At 39.7% G+C, this 24,080-nt stretch overlaps 1 protein-coding gene across 2 annotated transcripts in view; it reads right to left on the bottom strand.

Annotated features, from left to right (window-relative positions):
- CERS5 (ceramide synthase 5) overlaps window positions 1-23,967 on the bottom strand; it is a 28,986-nt gene extending 5,019 nt beyond the window's left edge. The window contains exons 1-6 of one of the 2 annotated variants that reach the window (XR_012476126.1): window positions 23,739-23,967; window positions 2,737-2,842; window positions 2,249-2,379; window positions 1,573-1,630; window positions 973-1,023; window positions 310-402 (exon numbers count right to left, since the gene is read on the bottom strand). Coding sequence is in view for 1 of the 2 variants with exons in the window: in XM_074225941.1 (XP_074082042.1) it covers window positions 310-402; window positions 973-1,023; window positions 1,573-1,630; window positions 2,249-2,379; window positions 2,737-2,842; window positions 23,739-23,935 (636 nt within the window). In the remaining variant the exon portion in view is untranslated. The remainder of the gene's footprint in view (window positions 1-309; window positions 403-972; window positions 1,024-1,572; window positions 1,631-2,248; window positions 2,380-2,736; window positions 2,843-23,738) is intronic. The other variant, XM_074225941.1, reaches the window with a different exon arrangement.
- Window positions 23,968-24,080: the final 113 nt, after the last annotated feature.

Raw genomic sequence — 24,080 nt, 5'->3', positions numbered from 1 at the left:
CAGTGATCACCAATTGCAGGTAGAACTTTCATTCAAACACCAGGCCTGAATCCTTACCACGTTTCTGTTCTCTCATTTAAGTTCTGCCCCAGACTGTCTAGCATTTACTGATCTGTTCCCAGTGTCTAAAGCAGAACTGAATACATCCACAAATACTATACAATGCTATGCAATACTCTTTTCCCATTAAACCTATTACGTATTCCTTTAGTCAGGGAAAAGGGGGTCCCTCAATGGGCAGTGAAGGGTACTTGCCAAGATGAATGGAAGGACAAAGATAACAGCTTGATGGGAGATAAATGTTCTTACCTTTCGCTTAATGTCTATAAATTGGGAAAACATAAGAGACCAATAAAAGGCCAGTTCCATGATATAGTAGTAGTAAAGGCCAGATGTGAGAGGCTAAAAAAAGTAAGGAGAACTAATCAGAAATCTATTAGTCACAGTTGTTTCATCTCTCTCTAACCAACCTCTAACCTTTCCTTTAAAAAAAAAATCCACCCCACTCAGAATATGCAGAATGACCACTCCCCAAGGTCTTCATGCTAGATTTGGCACAGACAACAATCTTTTGGAGCTCTGACTAGTCTCTCTAACTTTGCCTTCATCCATTTCAGTTCTCCTTTTTAACTGCTCATCCTGGGGCAAAGCAAAAAGTAAGTAAGACCATACTCCGAATACCAGGCACAGTTTAAGGTATTATAAGTAAGTTTCTTTCTCTAGTCTTCAAGTAGTTCCCTTACATTTCCTCACCAAGTTAATACTGATGATACTAGCTCATCCAAGAGGTCACTGCCATGGGCAAAAGAGAATAAACTCACTACAGACATATAATGCTATATCATCAAGTGGATCTGTCTTTCAAGCCTTTAATGAATCATAAAGAAAACGTCATTGACTTTTACTCTTTGAACCACCTTCACCTGAGATTCTCAAAGTTTTAGGGCTTTTCTATGAAGTCTTAGTTCCTACCTGATAAGGGTAGCTGTGCCAGCACTGTCGGGTGTCCCAGAACCAGGGTGACTAAGGAAAGAACAGAGAACTTGAACATGTTTGGGATAACTCAGGGAAAGTCAAGGTAGATAAGCAGGTTCTACCCACAAAACTCCACCTAGATATGGGAAATAGCAGGATGGAAAATATTCCATTTGATTCAATTGGCAGGTGATATCTTGCAAAAAGCCGAAGATTAAAAAAAAATCAAAGGTTGTCTTCTCATGGAACCCTTAAAAAAAGTTTCCAAATTGGGGTCAATCTAGATTTCAAGGAGTCTGAGAAGTCAATGGGGAAGATAATTGCATCTTATTTTCACTAAATCTCTAAATAAGCATTCTCTTCTATTTATTAAAAAAAAAAGTTATTCTGAGAGGGTCCCTAAGTTTCAGAACACCTTACTTTAGAAACCTTGTAGTACTAAAGTTTAGATCCCTCATGACAGCTTTCTTAGGAAAGACAATCTGTATAGCATTCCCCCCTGGGCTAGGACCTTTATGGTGATGGAAGGGGGCAGAGAGAGACAAAGGAGCAAGGTTCCAAGCCTCTCAACTCTGACCCCTGGTAGATCAGACTCACCGACCAGAGAAACTGGATCCCATAGCAGAATATACATAAATAAAAAGTGAACCTCCACCTGTGTAGGGAGAGAGAGCAGAGATTAAACACAAGTCCAGATAACACAAAGTTTCTCAGAAATTTGGGATACAGAGAGGGATGGTATCTGTCTAGGTAGACTATAGATAAAGTCTAGAATAAGAATACAGGCTAGGGACACAAAATTACTGTACTCTGGCCTCTGTTTCACTAGGTATCATTTAATTTTTTGCCTCTTCCTGAACGGACTCTATAGGTGGAAGGGTATCAGTAGAGAAGGGTGGAGATAGGGATAATGCTTAATTTTTCTTTTCTATGTCAATGGCCAAAGATATACTCTGCCCCCAAGGATAATGTCTACCAAATCACAGTTTCCTTTCAAGATGACAGATACCTATCAGTATTTATGGCTACACCATAGCCTTGAGATCTACAGAGAACAGGCTAGAACTACATATGACTTAACAAGTACTCAGGTAGACTTACTTGCCTCATCTTCCTAGATACTTACAAATTAACACTAAGGATTTCTATACTAAGTCTAAAATGGTAATTTAGATCCAGCCACAAGGATCCTGAAACAGAGGAGAAATATCAGCCCAATACTACTAACCACCACCTCATAATCCCCTCTTCCCCTGCCAGCCTGCACACCTACATGCTCTCACAGAATTTAGTGAGTGTTGGGGGCTTGTCTTGGTTCCTCCGATGTCGGAACCAGCCTTGGATTTTTCGGACATCCCAATCCAGTTGCTTTGAGAGGCCCTCTAGCCTTTTCCCATCAGGACACTGCAAATAAAAGACATAATCAGAACATTCCCTTCTTCAACTTTTCCATAGCTTTGCCCTCTAATCTAAGTTGAAGGATTCCCTACCCTATTCAACTAAGGATCTTTTTTGCTCATTTTTATACTATCCTCTATCAGAAGGACCTGATCAAGCCATCCACACTTACCTTCCCCTTCTTCAGAAAGCCAGGAAATTGCTAGACTGCTGCTACTGCTGCCCTCAACTGTTCTATATCATAATTCTGGAAGCCTCTCAGAGATCTCTCAGAGCAAGGAGTAGAGCTATCATCTCTTCCTACTCTCACCCATGAAGAAACTTCCCTTGAGTGTTGTCTTTTCCCCATTTCTATCGACTCACCTTTGTGATGGATGTATACACCTTCTCAAGAATGGCATTGGGCTGTGCCTGGCTGGGAACACTCTCATGGATACCAAGATGAATTGCACATGGCTTAGCAATAAACCTGCAATGAGGAAGCCAAAAGCCAATTCTAAATGTGCTTCAGGCAAAGAGAGAACTTGATTGAAAGAGGATGTAATTGACAGGGGTTAGCAATGTGCCAAGAGGCAAAATTTTGGATTTCATTTCAGAATCCACTACTAATTGACTAGATTATGATTATCACCTCCATCCAAAAAAGGGTTGTAATTCTACTGGACACTGCCCTGGTCAGAATCCACCTGGAGCATTGTGTTCAAATTTGAAGTACTCACTTTCGAAGGGACAATGACCGATCAGAGCACAACCAAAGAAGGGCAACCAGAACAGTGAGAGAACTAGGTTATATGTGGACTGATTGAAAAAGAACAAGGGATGATGAGTTGGAGAGGAGTGGTGGCATAGAAAGTATGATTAGACTAATTCTACTTGGTCTCATAGGGAAGAATTAAAACTATAAGGAAACATCAGGGAATCATATAGCTCAGTATATGAAGGTATCTTCTAGCCTTGCAACCATTTAAAAAAAAATATGTCTCTAGAGGTAGAGATTTCTCCATCATGAGAAGCCTTCAAGTAGAGGCTGGATCTGTCAAGAATAACATAAAGGAGGATCCATGCTTCAGGTAGAAGAAGACTGAACAGTAAATAGAGAAAGTCCTCATGCAAGAAAGTAAATTTGAACTGATAGGTATCTTACAAACTTGGTAAGATGAAACCCATGACAACGCTTGCTTTGGACAAGTTTATCTCACTCAAAAGAAACAAGATAGGTAAAAGGAGTTGGAAGAATATTAAGAAGCTTTACTCAGAAGAAATCCAGGAATCAGAGATAAGAAACATGATACAGAAAAAATTGAGGTTCAAAGGAAAGGAAAAGAAAAGTAATTCTGTCATTGGGCCAGACTACTTGGTCAGAAGGAGAAAATTTAAAAATGAGGACTTTGAGAAACAGATCACAAATAGGTAGGATTCCACCTATCCAGACATCTAACTGAAGCTCTCTTCTCTGCTAAAATCTAAGCAGGTAGTAACTTCTTGATTTACTCTAGTGATAACCTGATCTTTCAAAAGGTAGAGGAACCAACAAAAAGATTCTATTCTGGATTTAATTTTCACTACCCTGAAAGCAGGGTTGCTATCGTGAAACTTGAGGGGTTGGGGAAAAGTAATCTTTCCATCCTAGAATTTGTTAGAGAAAGAAAAGGCAATCTGAGCAGAATTTGACACATACATTACACTTTGGGGAAAACAGTTTTCAAAGAGTTCAGAGACAAGGAGTAAGTCAGTCCAGGAATGATGAGAGATAGCTTAGTAATGAGAGACAAAGGGAAATAATTTCATTGAAGAGGAAAAATGGGATTTGTAGATGAACATTAGAGAATATGGTAGTTAATTGTCCTTGATGAAGATAAACTAGAAGATGTGACTACTAAGCTACTGTAAATGGAACTGAAAAGATCATGGAAAACATAAATACCATAAGATTAGAGAGAATAAATACTCTTCCAGTGTTCAAAACAAGAGCACACATATACATAGGTTATATTATGTTTGCCTTTTATTCCTGGGAAAATCCAAGAAAACAAATGGTAAATATCTAGAAATGAAAGCAGTGATAAAAAAGAGCCAGTATGGCTTCATTAAAAACAGGTCTTCTCTCATCACATTCAACTTAGATCATTGCATACTATGGAAATGACCTAAAGACTAACAAACTGCCTTCTGTGGAGGGGGGGAGCAAGATTGGGGGAAAAATTGTAAAACTCAAAATAAAATTAAATTCCTAAATTAAATTCCTAAAATTAAAAAAAACAAAACAAAATTCCTAAATTAAATTCCTAAAATTAAAACAAAACAAAACAAAATTCCTAAATTAAATTCCTAAAATTAAAAAAACAAAACAAAACAAAAAACAAAGGGAAATACAGGGAAAAATAATAGAAACAGGTCTTGCCTCACTGCAAGCAGATAGATTTGAGTGTGGCCAACCAATTCTGAATTTGTATTTTTGCCTAAACCATACTTATCCATCTTCTCTACAAGAATAACATGAAATGCTTTGTTAAAAGCTTTGCTAAATCTATATAAACTATATCACCATTTCTCACATTTAGCATTCCTTTCAAAAATAATGAGGCAAGACCTGTTTTATTTGGATCAAAGAAATTAACTGAACAAGTATGAAATTTGTGAGGTGGGAGAAAGATCTAAGGATTTCTTATAAGCTTTGCTTTAATAGAAACAGGTTCTAGAATTAAAGCAGTGATGTTATTGCAGCAGCATTCCTTATAGTCAAGAGATATCTGAAATCCTTGTTCGAGGTATTCTAGGTATCACATTTTAGGAAATATAATAAAAAACTGAAATATATCTCAGGAATATAACCAAGAGTTGAGGAGCCTAAACACCAAGAACTGGACTAGAGATATTTATTTAATCTATAAAACAGAAGACAACAGAAGGTAGACAATTTGCTAATAATCTTCAAGAATTTAAAGAGTATTCAAATTTGTTTAATTTGATGCCATCATAGAAAAGATTTTGGTTCAATGTAAAGAAAAAAATTTCTAGTAGTAAAAATCATTCCAAAATGCCTGCCTGAGGGGGTAATCTCTGACACAACTTCCAACTAGGCTGCCTTAATTCTGCAAAGGAAAAAGTACTGAATCTGAGAAAAATTCAATTAAATTCAGTAAGAAATATTTAGTAGAAGCTTATTATATCTTTTCTTTCTGTAAGGAAAATAAGAGCAAACTAAATGGCGAGAAGAATCTAGTACAATAAATATCACAGAACAAGGTAAGGGTAGAAATGGTACCTACCAGTCAGATATGGTAAGGTGGCTAGACTGGGAGCCACATGGTTGAGAGTCTACTCATTTTGTTAAAAATAATCTTTGTGAACCTTGGGCAAGTCAATTTACTTCTCATCTGTAAACTATCCAGGAGATGGGCCCAAATTACCTTTAAGATGACTTTTAGTTCTAAATCTAGGATCCTGTATAATTGGAGTAATCTTGAAGAATTTTTTTTAAAGGTTTTTGCAAGGCAAATGGGGTGAAGTGGCTTGCCCAAGGCCACACAGTTAGGTAATTATTAAGTGAATGAGGCCAGATTTGAACTCGGGTACTCCTGACTCCAGAGCCGGTGTTCTATTCACTGCACCCCCTAGCCACCCCTCGAAGTATTTTTAAAGAGATTAAAGTCTCTTTCCTAGGTTCCTTTCAGTGCTCACATTTTACGAATTTTGGATGGAAGAATCTGGAGGGCCCATCTTTTTAGTTTGAAAGACCTAATAAGTCTTGCATATTATAATTGCTTAATGAATATATGTTGAATTTAACATCCTTGGAGTTCTTAAAAGGATTATTTTCCCACAACTTGGGGTAGTTTAAATCCCTGTTGTAATAGAATGGACTATGTTCTAGTGAAATCACATCTAGAATATTTTGTTCAGTTCTGAGCATATTTTAAAAACAGCTTTAGGGGAATCAAAATGGGGAATACTTTTAAAGTTACAACATATGAATTGGTTGAATGAACTAAGAATTTTTAATTTTGAGAAGACCCAGAAGTGCTACAATAGGTATGGTTCAAGTATCTGAGGCCTATCATAAAGATGACTTGTTCTGTTTGGCCTCACAGATAGACAAAGGCAAGGCCTGAAGAGTAGAAGGTATAGAGTGAGAGATGTGGGTTCAGGATAAGCAAAAAATTCCCTAACAATTACAACTACTAAAAGTGGAATTGGCTGTTTCCTAATTAGATACTTTCAAGCAAAGTTGTGATCCTTCATGATTACTTATGTATATTGTTGAGGGGGGTTCTTATTTCAGATATAAGTTGGTTCAAGAAGCAGTATGGGAGGGTGGACCAAGTTCAAATCCTGCCTCTACCATTTACTACCAATTTGAGTTCAGGCCAGTTATTTCTTCTCTCAGGGTCTGTTTCCTCATCTGTAAAGTGAAATTAGGACAGCTAGGTGGCACTGTGGATGGAGTACTGGCCTTGGAGTCAGCAGGAAGAGAATTAGAATCCAGTACTAGACACTTGCCACTTAGTGTGTGACCTTGGGAAGTGACTTAACCTGACTGTCTCCCATCCAGGGCCTCTTCTGTTGCCCTGATTCATATTCAGCCATTGAACCCAGATGGCTCTGGAGAAATAAGTGACTTAGCACAAACCCTCAATCAAATCCAATTTACATGCTTGTTAAGGAATCATTTCCTCCATGTTGTGATCTTTGAAAATGAAGGATAAAAAAAAAGTCAAAATGAGATTTAACTAGATGATCTCTAAAGTCCTAAATCTCTGGTCCTTATCTCCAAAATGGGGCATGGATATACAGGAAGAAAACATAAAAACTTCTCCTTACATTTATCTTTCAAAAAAAAATTAAATTTTTTCACTATTTAATGATATACCATTGGCACTCCAACTAAATATGTGAGTCTCCTGGTCACATAAGCTACTTGAGGTATCTGAAAAGTATTAGTTTCACAATATTCAATAGAATATTGTGGCTCTCTTACCTTTCAATGTACTGAGACATATTGTGATTTATCTAATTCTAACTCAACCAGACCTTACAAAGTGGAGAAGTAGCTTTAAAAGTATTCTTGAAAAGAAATCCTGGTTTACCCTGGATTTGCTACAAAGTGAAGAAGTAATTTTTTTTTACTTTTTAATTTTGGAGATCATGCAGAAATTAGAAGTCTTGCTGTGGTTTTTAGCTGAGGGGCAAAAGTATTGTTCCACATGCAGGCATGTATGCATATTTCAGATCCTTTTTAAAATATAAAAGCTGTACATATTTCTGAGAGGTTCTGAATTTCTGTCCTTTTTTTCCCCCCTTGAAGCATTTTGCAGTGAGCTTTTTTTAATATACAGCAGACAATTTGAAAGAATATGGGGGCAGAGCCAGGATGGCGACAAGAGCGGATCCTGTCTTAGGTGCTCTCTCATAAATGTTCGAAACTAAGAATTCTAACTAAATTTTTAAGAGACAGAACCCACAGAGGGACCCAATGAGGCAGTTCTCCTACTCAAGGTAACCTGGAAAAGAGCAGACAGGCTCTGCTCATCCAGGTTGGAGGGGCAGCCTGCCAGAGTGAAAGAACTTCAGCTTCCCAGAGGCAGCCCCAGGGCACTGGGAGCTGAGGCTCACAGCAGTGGGGGAGTTTCCTGAGCTACGCCCCGGGGAGCACCAGGCACAAATGGGGGAACAGCCAAGGGACCTCTGCCAGAGGAAGCACATGAAGCCCAGCCCTCAGGGCACACAGCAAGCAGCTTGGTCAGTGCAGCTGAGTTCCAGGAAACAGAAGCAGGCAGAGCTGGTAAGCAGGAGCCCCCAGGGCATGAGCCCATTGAACCTAGGGAGGGGAGTGAAGAGAGACTGCAGAGCTCTGTCCTCTGCCCCTGGAACAGGACTCTGGGGTTCTGACCACATTCAGATCTTGATCGCAGTCTAGGCCCCCCCCACCTCAGCACTATGGCAGGGGGGGGTGCTTATGGTCATTCACAGACCAGGAGGGAGGACAGAGCCTCACACACTGAGATCCTTATGGGAGTGTCCCAAAAGCTCAGGAAGCACCCCAAAACAGGCTTAGGCTGGGAAAATGAGCAAGCAGAGAAACAAGAGGAACACCATTGTGAAATACATTATCTATGATCCCAAGAAGGATCAATATACTCAGTCTGAAGATGAGGAAGTACAAGCTCCTGCATCTAAAGACTCCAAGAAAAATAGAAATTGGGCTCAGGCTATGACAAAGCTCAAAAAAGACTTTGAAAATCAAATGAGGGAGTTAGAAGAAAAACTGGGAAAAGAAATGAGATGCTGGGAAAACATGAAAATGAAGTCAGCAGCTTAGTCAAGGAAATCCAAAAAAATGCTGAAGAAAATAGCATGCTAAAAACCAGCTTAGGTCAAATGGATAAAACTGTCCAAAAAGTTATTGAGGAGAAGAATGCTTTAAAAAGCAAAATTGGCCAGATGGAAAAGGAGATAAGAAAGCTCTCTGAGGAAAAAAAAAATCCTTCAGACAAAGAACAGAACTCAGGGAGATTGATGGATTTACGAGAAATCAGGACTCAATACTTTAAAACCAAAAGAAGGAAAATTAGAAGAAAACGTGAAACATCTCATTGAAAAAACAACTGATATGGAAAACACTTAGGAAAGATAATTTAAAAATTATTGGAATACCTGAAAGTCATGATTAGGAAAAGAGCCTTGACATCATTTTTAAAGAATTACTATAGGAAAATTGCCCTGATATCCTAGAAGCAGAGGTCAAAGTAGAAATGGAGAGAATCCACCGATCCCCCTGAGAAAGAGATCCCAAAAAAACCAACCCCTAGGAATATTATAGCCAAGTTCCAGAACTCCCAAGTCAAAGAGAAAATGTTACAAACAGCCAGAAGGACCCAACTCAAATATAGTGGAGCTGCAGTCAGGATCACACAGGACTTAGCAGCAACTACATTGGGAGCTTGTAGGGCTTGGAATATAATATAACAGAAGGCAAAAGAGCTTAGAATGCAGCCAAGAATCAACTACCCAGCAAGGCTGAATGTCCTCTTCCAGGGAAAAAGATGGACTTTCAATGAACCAGGGGAATTTCAAATGTTCCTGTTAGAATGGCCAGAGCTGAACAGGTTTGATCTTCAAATACAGGACCCAGGTGAAGCATGGAGATTGGAGGAGAAGGGGAAAATATGAGGGACTTAATGATGATGAACTGCATGTATTCCCATATAGAAAAATGACACTGATAATACTCACATGAACCTTCTCAGTTAATAGAGCCAAGTAGAAGGAGCTTTTACAGATCAAGCAAAGCTGAATTTGAAGAGAAAATATGATGTAAAAATGGAGTCAACAGAAAAAAGAGAAATGTAATGGGAGAAAGAAAAAGGAGAGGGAGAACAGGCCAAGATATTTCATATATTAAGATTTTTATTACAATGAACTACTGCAATGATAGGGAAGGGGGGAAGGCAAGGGGGAATGAGGGAACCTTTGCTCTCATCAGAGATGGCTAGGAGAGGAAACAGCATATATACTCAGTGGGGTATAGGCATCTGGAATAAGAAGGAGAGGGTGGGGGACAGGGGGAAGGGGGGGGTGTGAGTGATGGAGGAGAGGATGGACCATGGGGGAGAATGGTCAGATATAACACATTTTCTTTTTTACTTCTTGAAAGGTGCTGTGATTGGAAGGCCTGTCCGGGACCATAGAGCCAGGTGGATTCTGGGTCTAAGGGGTGGTATGGGGGCTCAGGGCTTCTTGGCCCCAGGACCAGGGATCTGTCTGCCACACCACTCAGCTACCCTACAGCAGAGTCAGAGTGAAAGGAGAGAGAAAATAGAGTACATGGTAGTGGAGAAATAAGAAAGGAGGGAGTTGTGATCAGCAATGGCAACAGTGGAAAAATATGGAAGTAAATTTTGCGATGGACTTATCATAAAGAACGTGATCCGCCTGTGACAGAGTTGTTGGTGTTGGAACAAAGACTGAAGCACATTTATTATTATTATTATTTGGGGGGGGGTGCAGGGCAAATGGGGCTGGGTGGCCTGCCTGGGGCCACATTAGCAGGGTGATTGTTGGGTGTCTGAAGCCGGATTTGGACCCAGGTGCTCCTGGCTCAAGGGCCAATGCTCTGTCTGCCACCCAGCCACCCCTACTATTATTACTATTTTACTTTGGGTCTTTTTTCTTTTTTTTGGTTTTTGCAGGGCCATGGGGTTGGGGTGGCTTGCATGTCACACAGCTGGGTGATTGTTGGGTTTACAGGGCCAGATGTGGGCTCGGGTGCTCATGGCTCCAGGGCTGGGGCTCCGTCCATTGCACCATCTGGTCATACCTACAATTATTACTACTATTATTTTTTTATTTTAATTTTTTCTCTCCCCTATATTGCTCAAGCGAGTCTATATTTTTTGGGGGAGGGGGTATTTTGTTTACTCTTAAACAATAATATTTTATTAATGTATAAAAAACATTATTTGTACAAAATGAGAATAAATATTAAATATAGAAGAGAAAAAAGAATACAAAATATGTGAAGTTCATTTAAAAAACTACAGTATATTGCTGGTACAATATATTTAAAAATAATAAAAGGCTCCATTTTAAATGTCTTTCACATATACCTTGTGGATAAGATATATATATACTTTTACATTTATATATATATATATATACTTTTACATTTTTTTTTAGATAAGGTATTGGGGAGGCTAGGTGTCAAAGTGGATAGAGCACCGGCCCTGGAGTTCAAATATGGCCTCAGACACTTAATAATTGCCTAGCTGTGTGGCCTTGGGGAAGCCACTTAACCCCATTGCCTAGCAAAAACAAACAAACAAAAAAAGATAATAGTTCAAAGCTATCATTTGCAAATAATTTAAAAACTTAGTTTTTGTTGCCCAAAGTGAGATGTGTCCCCTATAAAAATTCTAAAATTAGCATGATTAAAAAAAACCCTCAGTTGTTGATGGAGCTGTGAACTCATCCATCCTTTCTGGAGAGCAATTTGCAATTGCCCAAAGGACAACCTAAGTGTGCATACTCTTTGACACCCAGCAATACCACTACTGGGTCTATACCCTGAAAAAATGATTATAAAAGGGTTAAAACATCACTTGTACGAAAATATTTATAGCAGCCCTGTTTGTGGTGGCAAAAAATTGGAAATTAAGTTGAATGTCCTTCAATTGGGGAATGGCTTAATAAACTGGTAAGTGTATGTGTTGGAACACTATTGTTCTATTAGAAACCAGGAGGGATGGGAATTCAGGGAAGCCTGGAGGGATTTGCATGAACTGATGCTGATGGAGATGAGAAGAACCAGAAAAAAGTTGTACACCCTAACAGCAACATGGGGGTGATGATCAACCCTGATGGACTTGCTCATCTCTTCAGTGCAACAACCAGGGACGATTTTGAGCTGTCTGCAATGGAGAATACCATCTGTATCCAGAAAAAATATTATGGACTTTGAACAAAGACCAAAGACTATTACCGTCAAATTAGGGGGGGAAAAGGCATTATATTATAATGTGATTTTACTATCTCATAATTTATATTTCTTCCTTAGGGATATGATTTCTCTGTCATCACATTCAACTGAGATCAATGTAAACATTAACAGAATGCCTTCTGTGGGGGTTGGGGGGAGGGAAGCAAGAATGGAGGGAAAATTGTAAAACTCAAAATAAATAAAATCTTTTAAAAAATCCTCAGCAACAGAATTTTCTAAACTGATTAAAATATTCTAAATGACAAGTTTTTAAACCCATTTGTAAAAAATATAAAAACTCCACACCTTCAAATTATTTTAATCAAGCACATTTGCTGCCAGCAATGCACCTTCCCTGTTTGGGTCTGTTTACCTATGTCAAGCTATCTTTTCGGGGTATGACTGCCATTAAAACTGAAAGTCCAACCTTCCAGTCACAGTATCACACAGTGTCACACCAAGATTTCAAAAACAATGACTCTTATTTAATCACACTGTTTCCAAAGGAATTGGCCACTTCAGATAGCCATAGAAGGCAGAAGGCTAGAATTTCAGCCCTGATCCTGGCCAGTCACTAGGAGGAAGGTTCTCATTTGAATTCCCAAGACTGAATAAATCACAGGTGTGGTTTAAAAAAAATCAATTACTTAAAAACATAATTTATTTAATCTTGATCTCATTTCTATTTGTGTTATGTATGTGTTCTATAATTTAGGCGATACATTAGCACAGCAGTATATAGCTATAACTTATAAACAAAAACATGTATATAGTGGTGTGTTCCAACGTGTTTTTTGAATGGAATGGGTGCGCCATCAAAAATCTCTGGTTTGAATTATTGACTCATATATCTTCCAGTTAGTTAGCATCATCTAACCTAATTCCCTGTCAATAACAGCTTCATTTTTATTCCAGTTGCAAAGCTGCCATTTATGTTTGAGCTTCCCAAAAAGCATGGGCTAAGTTGGTGCATCTTCCTTTAGAAAGCATAGAGTAGAAATCATCACATGATGGAGGCAAGACTCAAAATCAGTGTTAGAACTGGAAGGAACCTTTAAGGATACCTAGTCCAATCCCTTCATTTTATAGATCCAACTAATGAATTAATAGTACAACTGGGATTGGAATCTGGGGTTCCTAAAGCTAAAACTCCACGACATTTTCCAATATACAATCCTGAACATCTTTCTACAACACCAACTGGTGTGCATTCACCCATGGTTTGAATCCTTTTAGTGACAGTTCATTCCATGTTCAAGCAGTTTTAATTGTTAGAAAATGCTACAGTGCTTTTACAAGGTGCCTAATAAAATATTTCTTCATTTCAAACTTCCTACAATTCATTCTAGATGTCCTGTGAGGTATAGTATGAATAGAGAGCTGGAAAGATTCATTTTGGCTATATACTCTAGGAGTATTAGGCAGCACAGCAGATAGAGCTCCAGGCCTGAAATCAAACTCCTCTCCCTAAATTCGAATCTGGCCTCAGACACTTACTTGGGCACTTAACCCAAGTTTGCCTCAGTTTCCTCGTCTGTCAAATGAGGCTGGAGAAAGAAATGGTAAATCACTCCAGTATCCCTACTTAGAAAACCCCAAATGGGGTTCTGAAAAGTCCAACAAAACAGAAAACTAATCACTTAATTCCTGGTAGCCCTCTAAGACTTCAAATGGAATTGATAACAATCCCACAACCAATTAAAGTACAGAACCATTTCCCACTTACTCCCCAAAAAGTAGTCTCTTAAAATATAACAATCTCTCTTAGGCAGCACCAAGAGATGGAGATAATCTCTATTGACAAACCCAAGAAAAAGTTTTGCAGCAACTTTTCAGGACTAGTTAAAGCATTGACCTATTCTTGACCCTTCAAAACCAGAACATGATGTGTGGTAGATAGGGTGGTTGGGGTAAGCATAGAAATTAGAAACTTGATGCAGGTCCCTTTATCTACATGTGAGACTAGCCTTATTGAGTGCTCTTTACTTACCACTAGTGTGACTTCAGATAGTAGACACAGGGTGATACATGAAAAAGAGCATTATTTAGTGAGAGGACTACCAGGAATGCTACCACTGCTATAGCATCTGCCAATAAGTGACCCAGGCAAGTTACTTAATTTGATTGGGTCTCAGTTTTGTCATCAGTAAAATGAAGGAGTTGAGATTAGATGGCTTTGTGATTCTAATAGGCAGATTTCAAGCCAAGACTTCCACACCCCCAAATCACAGAAGAGGGAGAGCACATTTATACTGTTGTACCTAAGGAGCTAAATGTCCCATTATGCTTCATATAATTTTTATAGAACTAATTAATGAGGCTAAATGTTAAATGAGCTATGATTTTAAGTGATTAATTTATATTTGTTTATTTGCTTTTGTTTTTGCAAGGCAATGGAGTTAAATGACTTTCCCAAGGTCACACAGCTAGGTAATTATTAAGTGTCTGAGGCTGAATTTAAACTCAGGTCCTCCTGATTCCAGGGCTGGTGCTATATCCATTTCGATACCTAGCTGCCTCTTTTTGGTAAATTTATGTTTGTTAATAAAAAATTCTGCCTCCTTATTCTTCAATATATTCTATCCAAACACCACAGAAAAGCATGACAATCCTGTGAACTGAGTACTCCAATATTATTATCACCTTCATTATATTATAATCTTCATATTCCCCATCTAAAAAGTGAAAGGGTGGGCTGGATTATCTCTTAGATTCCCTCCAACCCTAAAGCTATAGTTCTATGCTTTTATGCTAGAACAAACAGATTGAGTGAAGTTGTAACCAGTCTTGGGTGACAGCTATTAAAAGTAAGAATCAAGATTCAAACCTATTTATCTCCTGGAGATGTAGACTCCAAGTCCCCTTACTGGACTCAGCTGAAAAGAACATTGGATTTAAGGTGAAGAAAGAACTGGGTAAAATCTAACTCTGCTACTAACTTTGTGATGAGGTGGTTACAACAGGTACAGCATGAAGCAGACCACCTATTTTTTAATGTCTCATTCAATATTTTGGCAATGAATCCCAAACATACAAATACAAATAACACTGCTTGAAAGAAACCTCAGCTAACATGTGAAAGAGGCCAAGTGGTGGAGGGACCACATCAGTAGTGAACCAACAGCACCAGGAGCTGGTTTCAAAGTATTGGCTTTCCCCATAGGCACATGGGGCACTGACTGACCAGACTGATTATGAAAAGGCTACCATATCACAGGGGCAATTTACAGACTATTAAAATGTCTTTTCATTCGATAGAAAGCTTTTGAGGGGTGAATTATTCTTTCAGGGAATCTCAGTCTGATACAAATATTCAGAATAGACTTCAAGGAACTCAGTGACACTCAGCAAGTACCTCCCAAGGTACTTGTATAGAGATAAACCCTCAAAAGGGTGGCTGCTTGGCTATTATAACAGACTGCACTGTGTCAAATTTCACAGGAATAAATAAAATTTATAAAACTGCCAAGGGCAAGGTTTTTTTTTTTTTGGAAAAAAACATATGTAGATGTGTAGAAGAACCCAAATGTGAATAACTGATTCCTATTTATTAAGCCAAACTGGCTTATTAAGCCATACCCAGCAAAACTGAACATCCTTTTCCAGGGGAAAAGATGGGCTTTCAATCAAACGGGAATTTCAAATGTTCTGGTTGAAACGACCAGAGCTGAAAAGAAAGTTTGATCTTCAAGTACAGCACTCAGGTGAAGTATAGAGAGGGTGGATGAGAAGGGTAAATTATGAGGGACTTAATGATGATGATGAACTACATGTATTCTTGCATGGAAAGATGATACTGATAATATTCATATAAACATCATTTAATAGAACAGGTAGAAGGAGCTTTTATAGATGAGACACAGGAGAAAGCTGAATTTGAAGATATATTGTAAAAATGGAGTGAATGGGTGAAAGGGAAAAATGTACTGGGAGTAAGAGAAAGGAGAGGTAGAATAGGTTAAGATATTTCATATAAAAGATATTTCTTGTAGCTTTTGCAATGGTATGGAAGGGGGGAAGGCAAGGGGGAATCCCTTCATCCTCATTGAAAATGGCTCAGAGAGGAAACAGCATACAGGCTCAATAGGGTATAGACATATAAAAGAAAAAGGAGAGACTGGGGACAGAGGAAGGGGAGGGGGGATGTGGGTGATAGAGGAAAGGGTAGATCATAGGAGAGGATATAGTCAGATATAACACATTTTCTTTTTTACTTTTTGCAAGGTAGTAGGATTGGGTGGCCTGTCCAGGACCACTGGGCCAGGTGGTTGCTGGGTCTCTGGTGTGGTATGTGGGCTTGGGGCATCTTGGCTCTATCCACTAGGCCACTTGGCTGCCCCATAGCACATTTTTGAAAGACAGAGTGAAAGGAGAGAAAATAAAATAGAAAATATAATAGTGGGGAAGAATGGAAGGAGGGAATTACAATCAGTAACAATGGGAAAATATGAAAGTAATTTCTATAATGGACTTATGATAAAGAATGTGATCCACCTGAGACAGAGCTGATGGTATTGGAATAGAGTGAAACACATTTTTTTCCCTTTATTTCTCATGAGGTTTTATATTTTTGTGGGGGACGGCGTATTATGTTTACTCTTTACTCTTAGACAAGAATATTTTAGTAATGGGTACATAAATTAAAGAAGATTAAAAAAATAAAAATACATTATTAAGCCAAGATATTAGTAAGACAAACTGTATCTTTTCTAGAACCACAAGCCATTTAAAAAATATTTTGTGTAATTGAATATATAGTAACTAATATAGTCAGAGTTTCCTGACAGAAGAGCACATGTAAAAAAGAACTGTTTGTTACTTTGTTTTAGTATGATGTAAAATCAAGTTAATCAGAAAAATTCCTACAAAAATTATAGTATCTGAGTAAGATGGAAAGTACCATTGGGCATTTGGTGTACAGACCCAAGCAGACAAGCTGCTCTCATCGGTAAAATGAAGAGCAAACTCTACCACCTCTGAACCTTTCTTAAATAATTGTTTTCTCTTCTCCATTCAAATTGTAAGTTCATTAAGTCCTAACCACAGTCAAGGAACCTCGAGAAGTACTCAGTCAAAAATGAAATGTGTGCATGTGTCCATGATCACATAAATTCAAAGTGATAAGGGTTGAGAAGCCATCAACACAGTACTGTAAGAAGCTCATTGGAGCTGGGGTCAGGTGGAAAAGCAAGTGCTAAGGTTCTGGAGAGAAGAGTAGGAATTCAATGGGTAGAAACAAGGAAGAATTGCATTCCCAAAACAGAGCGAAAGAAAGGGCTGAACAAAACTGGAAAATAGGAGTCTACTTTGGATGGACAGTAGAATGCACAAGTGGGAATAAACATAAAATAAGGCAGAGAGTAACCTATCAGTTTCAAGGAAGGATTTAAACACTAGGTTACAGAGACTATGTTTTCTTCTGTAGGCAATGGAATACTTCTAAAGTAGTTGCTTTTAGCAAAATGGCAATGGTTCCCCAGGGCTCTACAGTCAACAGTCCAAAAACAATGACTCTGGATTAAGAACAAAAGAAATGGGGTGGTTGGGTGATGCAGTGGATAGAGCACTGGAGTCCGGAGTACTTGAGTTCAAATCTGACCTAATACACATAAATAATTACCTAGCTGTGTGGCCTTGGGCAAGCCACTTAACTCCATTTGCCTTGCAAAAACCCTAAAAATTAAAAAAGAACGAAAAAAAGAACAAAAGAAATGGCAAATGGCACCCCACTTCAACATTCCTGGAGAGTTTGGTCCTCCAGAATGGGAAGTTGAGTAGTTTTTGCCCGAAGTTAATTCAGGACCCTAACAGAATAGAGGAAGGCTCCCAAATGTCTCCCTTTTGTGTAACATCCCTGAAGATCCTAAGATCCTAGACTGTATCCACTCTTCACCCCTAAGCCCTAGTCTCAAGGGGGAGAGGAAAGAAGACATTTCTCCAACAATTCATCCCTGTTACCTCAAAAAGAAGAAGCTTCTTAAAGGCAGTGAGGCTTAGAAAACTAGAGTCAGGGTCACAACTCCTCAGTCCAAGTGCCATTGAGGAAAACGAGATAAAATGCAGAGGGGATAAATACAAGTGGCTTGCCCACTGTAACACTGGGGTCAGCAAAAAAACAAAACAAACAAACAAAAAAAAAAAAACTAGGACTAGGTAGGAGTCAGGTCGGACTTCTAGCCCTGTATTCTACTCATTATGCCAGCCTAATTTACAGCCCCTGCTTTCTCTGTACTTCTGGGTTTCTAGGACTCCTTGATTGCCCAAGGCTAGGAACAGCCAGATAACTCTTTCACAGAGAATGTACCTAGGTAAATTGTAGCGGTGAATGAAATCAAGTGAATTCCTTGGAAAGTAGTTGACTTGACTCAAAATTCCTTAGGCAAGCAAATGTTTTGTTTTGTTTTGTTTTAAAAAGATAGGCATTCAATTCTATTCAATATTTGTGTGGAAGCCACTGTGCTAGGTCTCAGGAATACAAAGACAGAGTGCAGCCCTCACACTTCCATCTCCGGTTTGCAGCCCCAGGAGACAACGCAAGAATCACACAGTGGAAAGTAGAAAGAATAGGTCCAGAATCAGATACACATTTTCCAACAAGGTCAATTTGTTTACAGCATTAGAAATACAGTGTCTGGGGTGGGGAGGGGGTTTAGGGTAGAGTGAATTAGTCAAATGATACAAAAAAGATACAAATACAAAAAGCAATTTTGTTATAACTTTGCTAAATTTTAAAAAAATCCCCTTTGCCTTTATAATAGAATAGAATGTTTGTTGATGATTAAAAGTTTATAATGCAGCTAGGTGGCATGATGGCTAGAGTACTGGGCCTAGAATCAAGAAGATATTTTCCTGTCTTCAAATTCAAACACAGACACTAAGCATCAATGTAATCCTGGACAAGTCACTTAACCCTGTTTGCCTTTTCCCCTCATCTGTAAAATAACAAACAACTCTAGTATCTTTGCCATCAAATAATCCCCAAATGGGATCATGAAAGTCAGACTCAACTGAACACCAACAAAGTTTATAATTTAAAAAAATTGTAGTCAGGAAAAACATGGATTGAATACTAGCTTTCTGGCTATATAGCCCTTAGTTTCTTCATCTGTAAAATAGAGGTAACTCTTGCACTAATCACTTCACATGGATATTGTGATCAAAATTTTAAATTCTAAAGCATTATATAATTAATTTTGTAATTAATGGGAGGAAAGATCTACATATATTATTGAAAGAACAGAGAAAGAGGAATTCTATAAGCTCTTATGAGTCACGGATTTGTTCAGTCATTTCTGGAAAACAATTTGAAACTATATCCTTTGATCTAGCAATGCTACTGTTAGGTCCCTCCCAAAATCTGAGACCAAGAGAAAGGACATTTATGTATAAAAAATGTTTATAGCACCATGTTTTGTAATAGCAAAGACCTGGAAATAAATAGATATCAATTAATTGGGGACAATAAAACTAAATGAATTATGACCTTTGAATGTAATAGAATATGGAGAATCACAAAAAAAAAGAATTCAGAGGAAATTGGGTAGAATCATAGTTTGAATTTGTAACAAGCAATACTAAGAGTCAATTTACACAATGATCACAAGAACATAAAGAAAAAAACACTGAAAGACTTCAGAACTCCAATCAAAGCAAGTGATAGACTTGCCTCATTCACTTTCAGACATAGTGAATGTGTTGATGTCTTTTGTGTGACAATATATATGTCTCATAAAAGAGGGCTTCTATTTTAGTTAGTGGGAAGTGTCATGGATGCAACAAAATTTTTAAGACACATCGATGAAATATTTAAAAAGAATAAAAAATTCGGAAATGGGCAAAAGCAATGAGATGATTTTGTCACTTTTGTTAAATTTAATACAAACTTTAAAAAACAAACTGTAGGTAACAAAAGTTCAGGTTTTCATATGCAATTCTATTTATTTGCATTTATTGCTGATTAAGTTCACAATAAAAAAGATAATGACAGAAAGTTCACAGGAACTTACACAATCCTCTTTTTGTTGTTGTTGCATATTGGGGTGTTTGTATTCATTAATTATCAAGCATGTAATTTTAAAAGAAAAAATTCATTTACTGCAGGTTTCTTAATCTCACCACTAAACCAACATCTCCTCATCGAGAACCATCTTTCTGCAACAGGAAGTAGCTGAGAGATTTCATTTGGATACACTTCTTGCCTCTGCTTTCTTTCACTGATTGAATCCATTGTCTCTAGGGAGAGCCTGAAATTTAACCTCCTGCATGACATCATACAGACCATTTGCAGAGTCTTTATATCCACTGCAGAGAAAAGATAGGAAAAAGTTCTTTTGGAAAGGCTGGGAGAATGTTTTTTTTAACCATTTGTAGTCAATTAATGAACTACACCTTCCAGATAAGGGCTGTGCTAGGGACAGTCTCCTCCAATCTAGCTCAGCTGGATAAGCAAATGAGATTTATCTATGTAATTTACAACTCAAAAACTACCAGCCCAACAGAACTACTTTAGCAATGCAAGTATGCTTCTGGCCCTCTTAAATCAATCAACAGCCACTCCCCTGCATCTCTCCTCAGTGTGGGTGACCTACTAAGGCTGAATTCAAGAGGATCCGGCTGCATTGTATGGAGTCTGGGAGATGACATGTTTTTGGGACCGAGAATTACATTAAGTTTGTCAGGAAGAGGGGGGAAAAAAGTACTTCCTCTACTGAAGCGGGGGATAACAGAGAGAAAACCAGGTTGCAGTAGTCGATGAGGCCAAAGAGAAAAAGAAAAGAAAGGTCTGAAAAACAAGCTGCAAAAAAAGATTCTGAGTTACACCCCCCACCCCCCACCCCCGCTGCAAGTTTCACGACAACTGAAGATAGTTCCTAAAAAGAGTACTGATGAAGGGGAGTCTGCTTTGGGACAACAAAAGAAGGAACAGGAAGAAAGAACAGTGATAGTTGCAACACAATCTCATGTGCCATTCACAGAGCAATTTCCCTTGAGTATCACAAAGGCCCTCTCTGCTCCACAGCATTCACAATAAATGCAGGATATCTGATGGCAACATTGGGTCTTGAACCCCATATAACTCCCAAATCAACTTTCTCTAGATAACATCTAACAAGAAAATTGAGGCTGAAACAACTCCACCTCTGTGAACTCAGATCTGAGTCAGGTCACAGGTCAATGAAAATGCCAAAAAGAAAAGAAAGAAAAATCAAAGGATGACAACTGTTTTCTCCTCTCTAAATTTCCTCTAGAAAATGGTCTCCTAATCAGACAGGAATCTGAATTTGAATTTTGGCAATTTGAATTCTGGCAGTCACTTATTTGCTCGCATAACTTCGTTTTGGTTTTCTTATCTATAAAATGGGAATATTTTTACTGTATAATTAACTCATTGAGATATGTGAGGAGAAAGAGCCCTTTGTAAATTGTAAAGTGCTATTTAAATGTGAACTATTGTTACAAAGGTGGAAGAGAAAGAAATTTAAAAAAAAGGAAAAATAGACTCATGTCTAAATGTCACCAGGAAGTTTAAGGGAAAGATTTCTCCCCTCTGAATCAGACCATAAACCTTAGCCAGGGTGCCAAAGAGACAAGGATCAAAGTCCATTCCCTCTCCATTCAAACACAAATGTGAGTGTTTTACTAGGCAAAAGACAGAGCCCTGTCCCCAGTCACACAAGATGTTAGATCAAAGAGACCTTAGGAGCCAAGCAGCTTAATCAATTAAAGCCCAGAAAGGAAACCTCACTTTCCATCTTGCCCTTTCCTTCTGAGAAAAGCAGCTCATCATTTTAACACTTCACCCAATCATCAGGCTCTTCTTCCTCCCTCTGGTTCCCCAAAGGAGGAGTAGTTTTTATCATTTCTTCATAGGAAAGAAGACTATCAAGAGAATCACCCAAGAATGCAGTCTTCTAATTTGTAGAGCAGGTCCCAATGTGGAAAGGACAACAGGTCTTTCTCTGAGCCTAAAGAGTTATCAGCTCCAAACAAGGCCAAGGGTCCTAATCCTCATTAGCTGGGAAATATCCACCCCAGTAGTTAGTATTCTTCAGTCTAGTATTTCAATCCTTTCAAAACCTGGACAGTATTAAAGCTATTCATTTCACAATGAGCAGCTTAGTGCCCATAGCCCCATAAAATTCTCAGAAATAATTCTTTAGCCAAAGATAAAGAATTTTTTAGAATCTGTTCAGATAAGATGTAGCATCTACAGTCATCTAGAATAGAGGTGCCAAACATCTCAATGCAACTCAAATAGGATTAAAATTCAATAGAACATAATGTTAATATGTGGTTTTCAAAGTTTAATATGCAATTCTTAGGGATCTTTATATAGTTTAGTGACCCCCTTTCTATTTGCGTATAACACTTGATGGAGAATCTTCCAAATTCAGGTAGATGTATATAAGATTATAAGAGTAAATATAAGAATGAATTAAAAAAGTATTTATTAAGTGCAAAGCATTGTGCTGAGGACATAAATAGCAAGATAGTTCCTGTTGTCAAGGAACTTTTCTTTTTTTAAAGACAATGGGGTTAGCTAATTTGCCCAGGTCATGCAAAAAAGTGTCAGGGGGGCAGCATTTGAACTCAGGTATTGACTTTCGAGGGTTTGGAAGAGGAGTTGCTCTATCCACTGCTCCAACTAGCAGTTATAGGAGGTTTATAATCAAGACTGACTTCTCACCAATGACACCAGGAAATCTTCCCCCAACATACATAACTGTCATGTAAAAGCAGATACCCCCCTTCCCTATTAGAGCTTACTTTTTCCAAGAGCACCAGACTAAACTGCCTACCTGGCCTTCTTTCAATCTGACATCTGGATTTTTCCCCCTCCTGTGGTTTCAGTTAATCTTTTCGTAGCCTTCAGAGTTTTTTCCCTCTAAGCACAATAGAGTCTAGGTTACTGGAGAGAATTCCTTAATATTCTAAGTTTGCAGATATCCTTTAGGGAAATATTACCTATTAAAATAGATGGTGTTTTAAATTTAAAGCCCCCAAAAACTACCTTCTAGGGATCCAGGAGAAAACATCAGATCTTCCCGTTTCCTTTGTTCAGTTGTTTTCATTAAAAGCAAACTTCACTGCTTACTCAAACTCTTGCCATTTTCTCTACTCAAAAGTCAGCTCTTTGTAGGAAGGACAGATGTTTTAATACCCCTTTCCACGTTGTAAAATGTCTATCTATTTGTGCTAAAACAATGTACTATAAATAAGCTAGTGTTGCTCTTCACAAAGGCTCACGTTGGTGACAAATAATAACCATTACCAAGGACATTTATTTAGTCATCCAAGTCTTCAGAGAGCAACTGGGAAGAAGGTTCTCCTGCGGGATACACACATCCCCCCTTCCAGAGGGTACCTCCACCTTTCCCGAGGGCGAGATAAAAGGGAACCAAAAGCATCCCCTGGGCTGGAGTCCGCCGACCCCCAAGTGGGGAGCCCCGGGGCTCCGTCCCCACCGCTTTCAAGGGGTGAAGGTGGGTGTCTGGGGAGATCTGCCTCCTTTTCCGAGCAGGGGCCGGCGGTCCTTGGGGCGCACTCTCCTTCGGCCCATGCACCCCAATTCACAGCAAGCTAGGATGCGGGATTCTGGAGGAAGGCGAGGGTTTGCGCGTCCAAGCACCAGGCCAGATCCCAAGGCCGAGCCCGAGGCGCCGGCCCCGCTCCCGCCGGCCGTCAGGGGCAGCTCCGGGGCCCGCGGCGGCCTCGCGCCTCTCCCCCAGCATCCGCCCCGGGGGAGCACGTGCGGGGAGCCCGGCCCTCCCTGCCTCCGGCCGCGGCCCGCCCGCGCCGCGCTCCCCCGCCTGCCAGGCGCGGCCGCGGCCCCGGCCCCGGCCCCGGCCCCGCGCCCCCCGCCCTGTGCCCCGCGGGCGCCGCCTCTCACCGCTCGAAGAGGAGGCGCACGGAGAAGATGCCGGCCGCCAGCGGGAAGGCGGACAGGACGTGGCGGGCTCGCGGGAAGCCGCCGGCGCCGGGCCGCTCCAGGTCGGCCCAGCTCACGTTCCGCGGCAGCCAGAAGCTCTCGCTCCACAGCCAGTCCCACAGCAGGCCCAGGGCCCCCGCCACCGCCGCCGTCGCCATCTTTCCCCCGCCCCGCGGCCGCCGCCGCAGCCAGAACCAACCGAACTAGCGGGGAGGCGGCCGCGGGGCGGGGCCCGGGCGGAGACCCGCCCCCTTCCGGCCTTGCCCCGCCCCGAGGGCCGGCCGCCCCCCTGGGCCATGCCCC

This window comes from Macrotis lagotis, chromosome 2 (genome assembly GCF_037893015.1).
Source record: "Macrotis lagotis isolate mMagLag1 chromosome 2, bilby.v1.9.chrom.fasta, whole genome shotgun sequence".
Lineage (NCBI taxonomy): Eukaryota > Metazoa > Chordata > Mammalia > Peramelemorphia > Peramelidae > Macrotis > Macrotis lagotis.
Note: the sequence above shows the minus strand (reverse complement) of the source record. Positions and strands in the feature narration are given on the sequence as shown.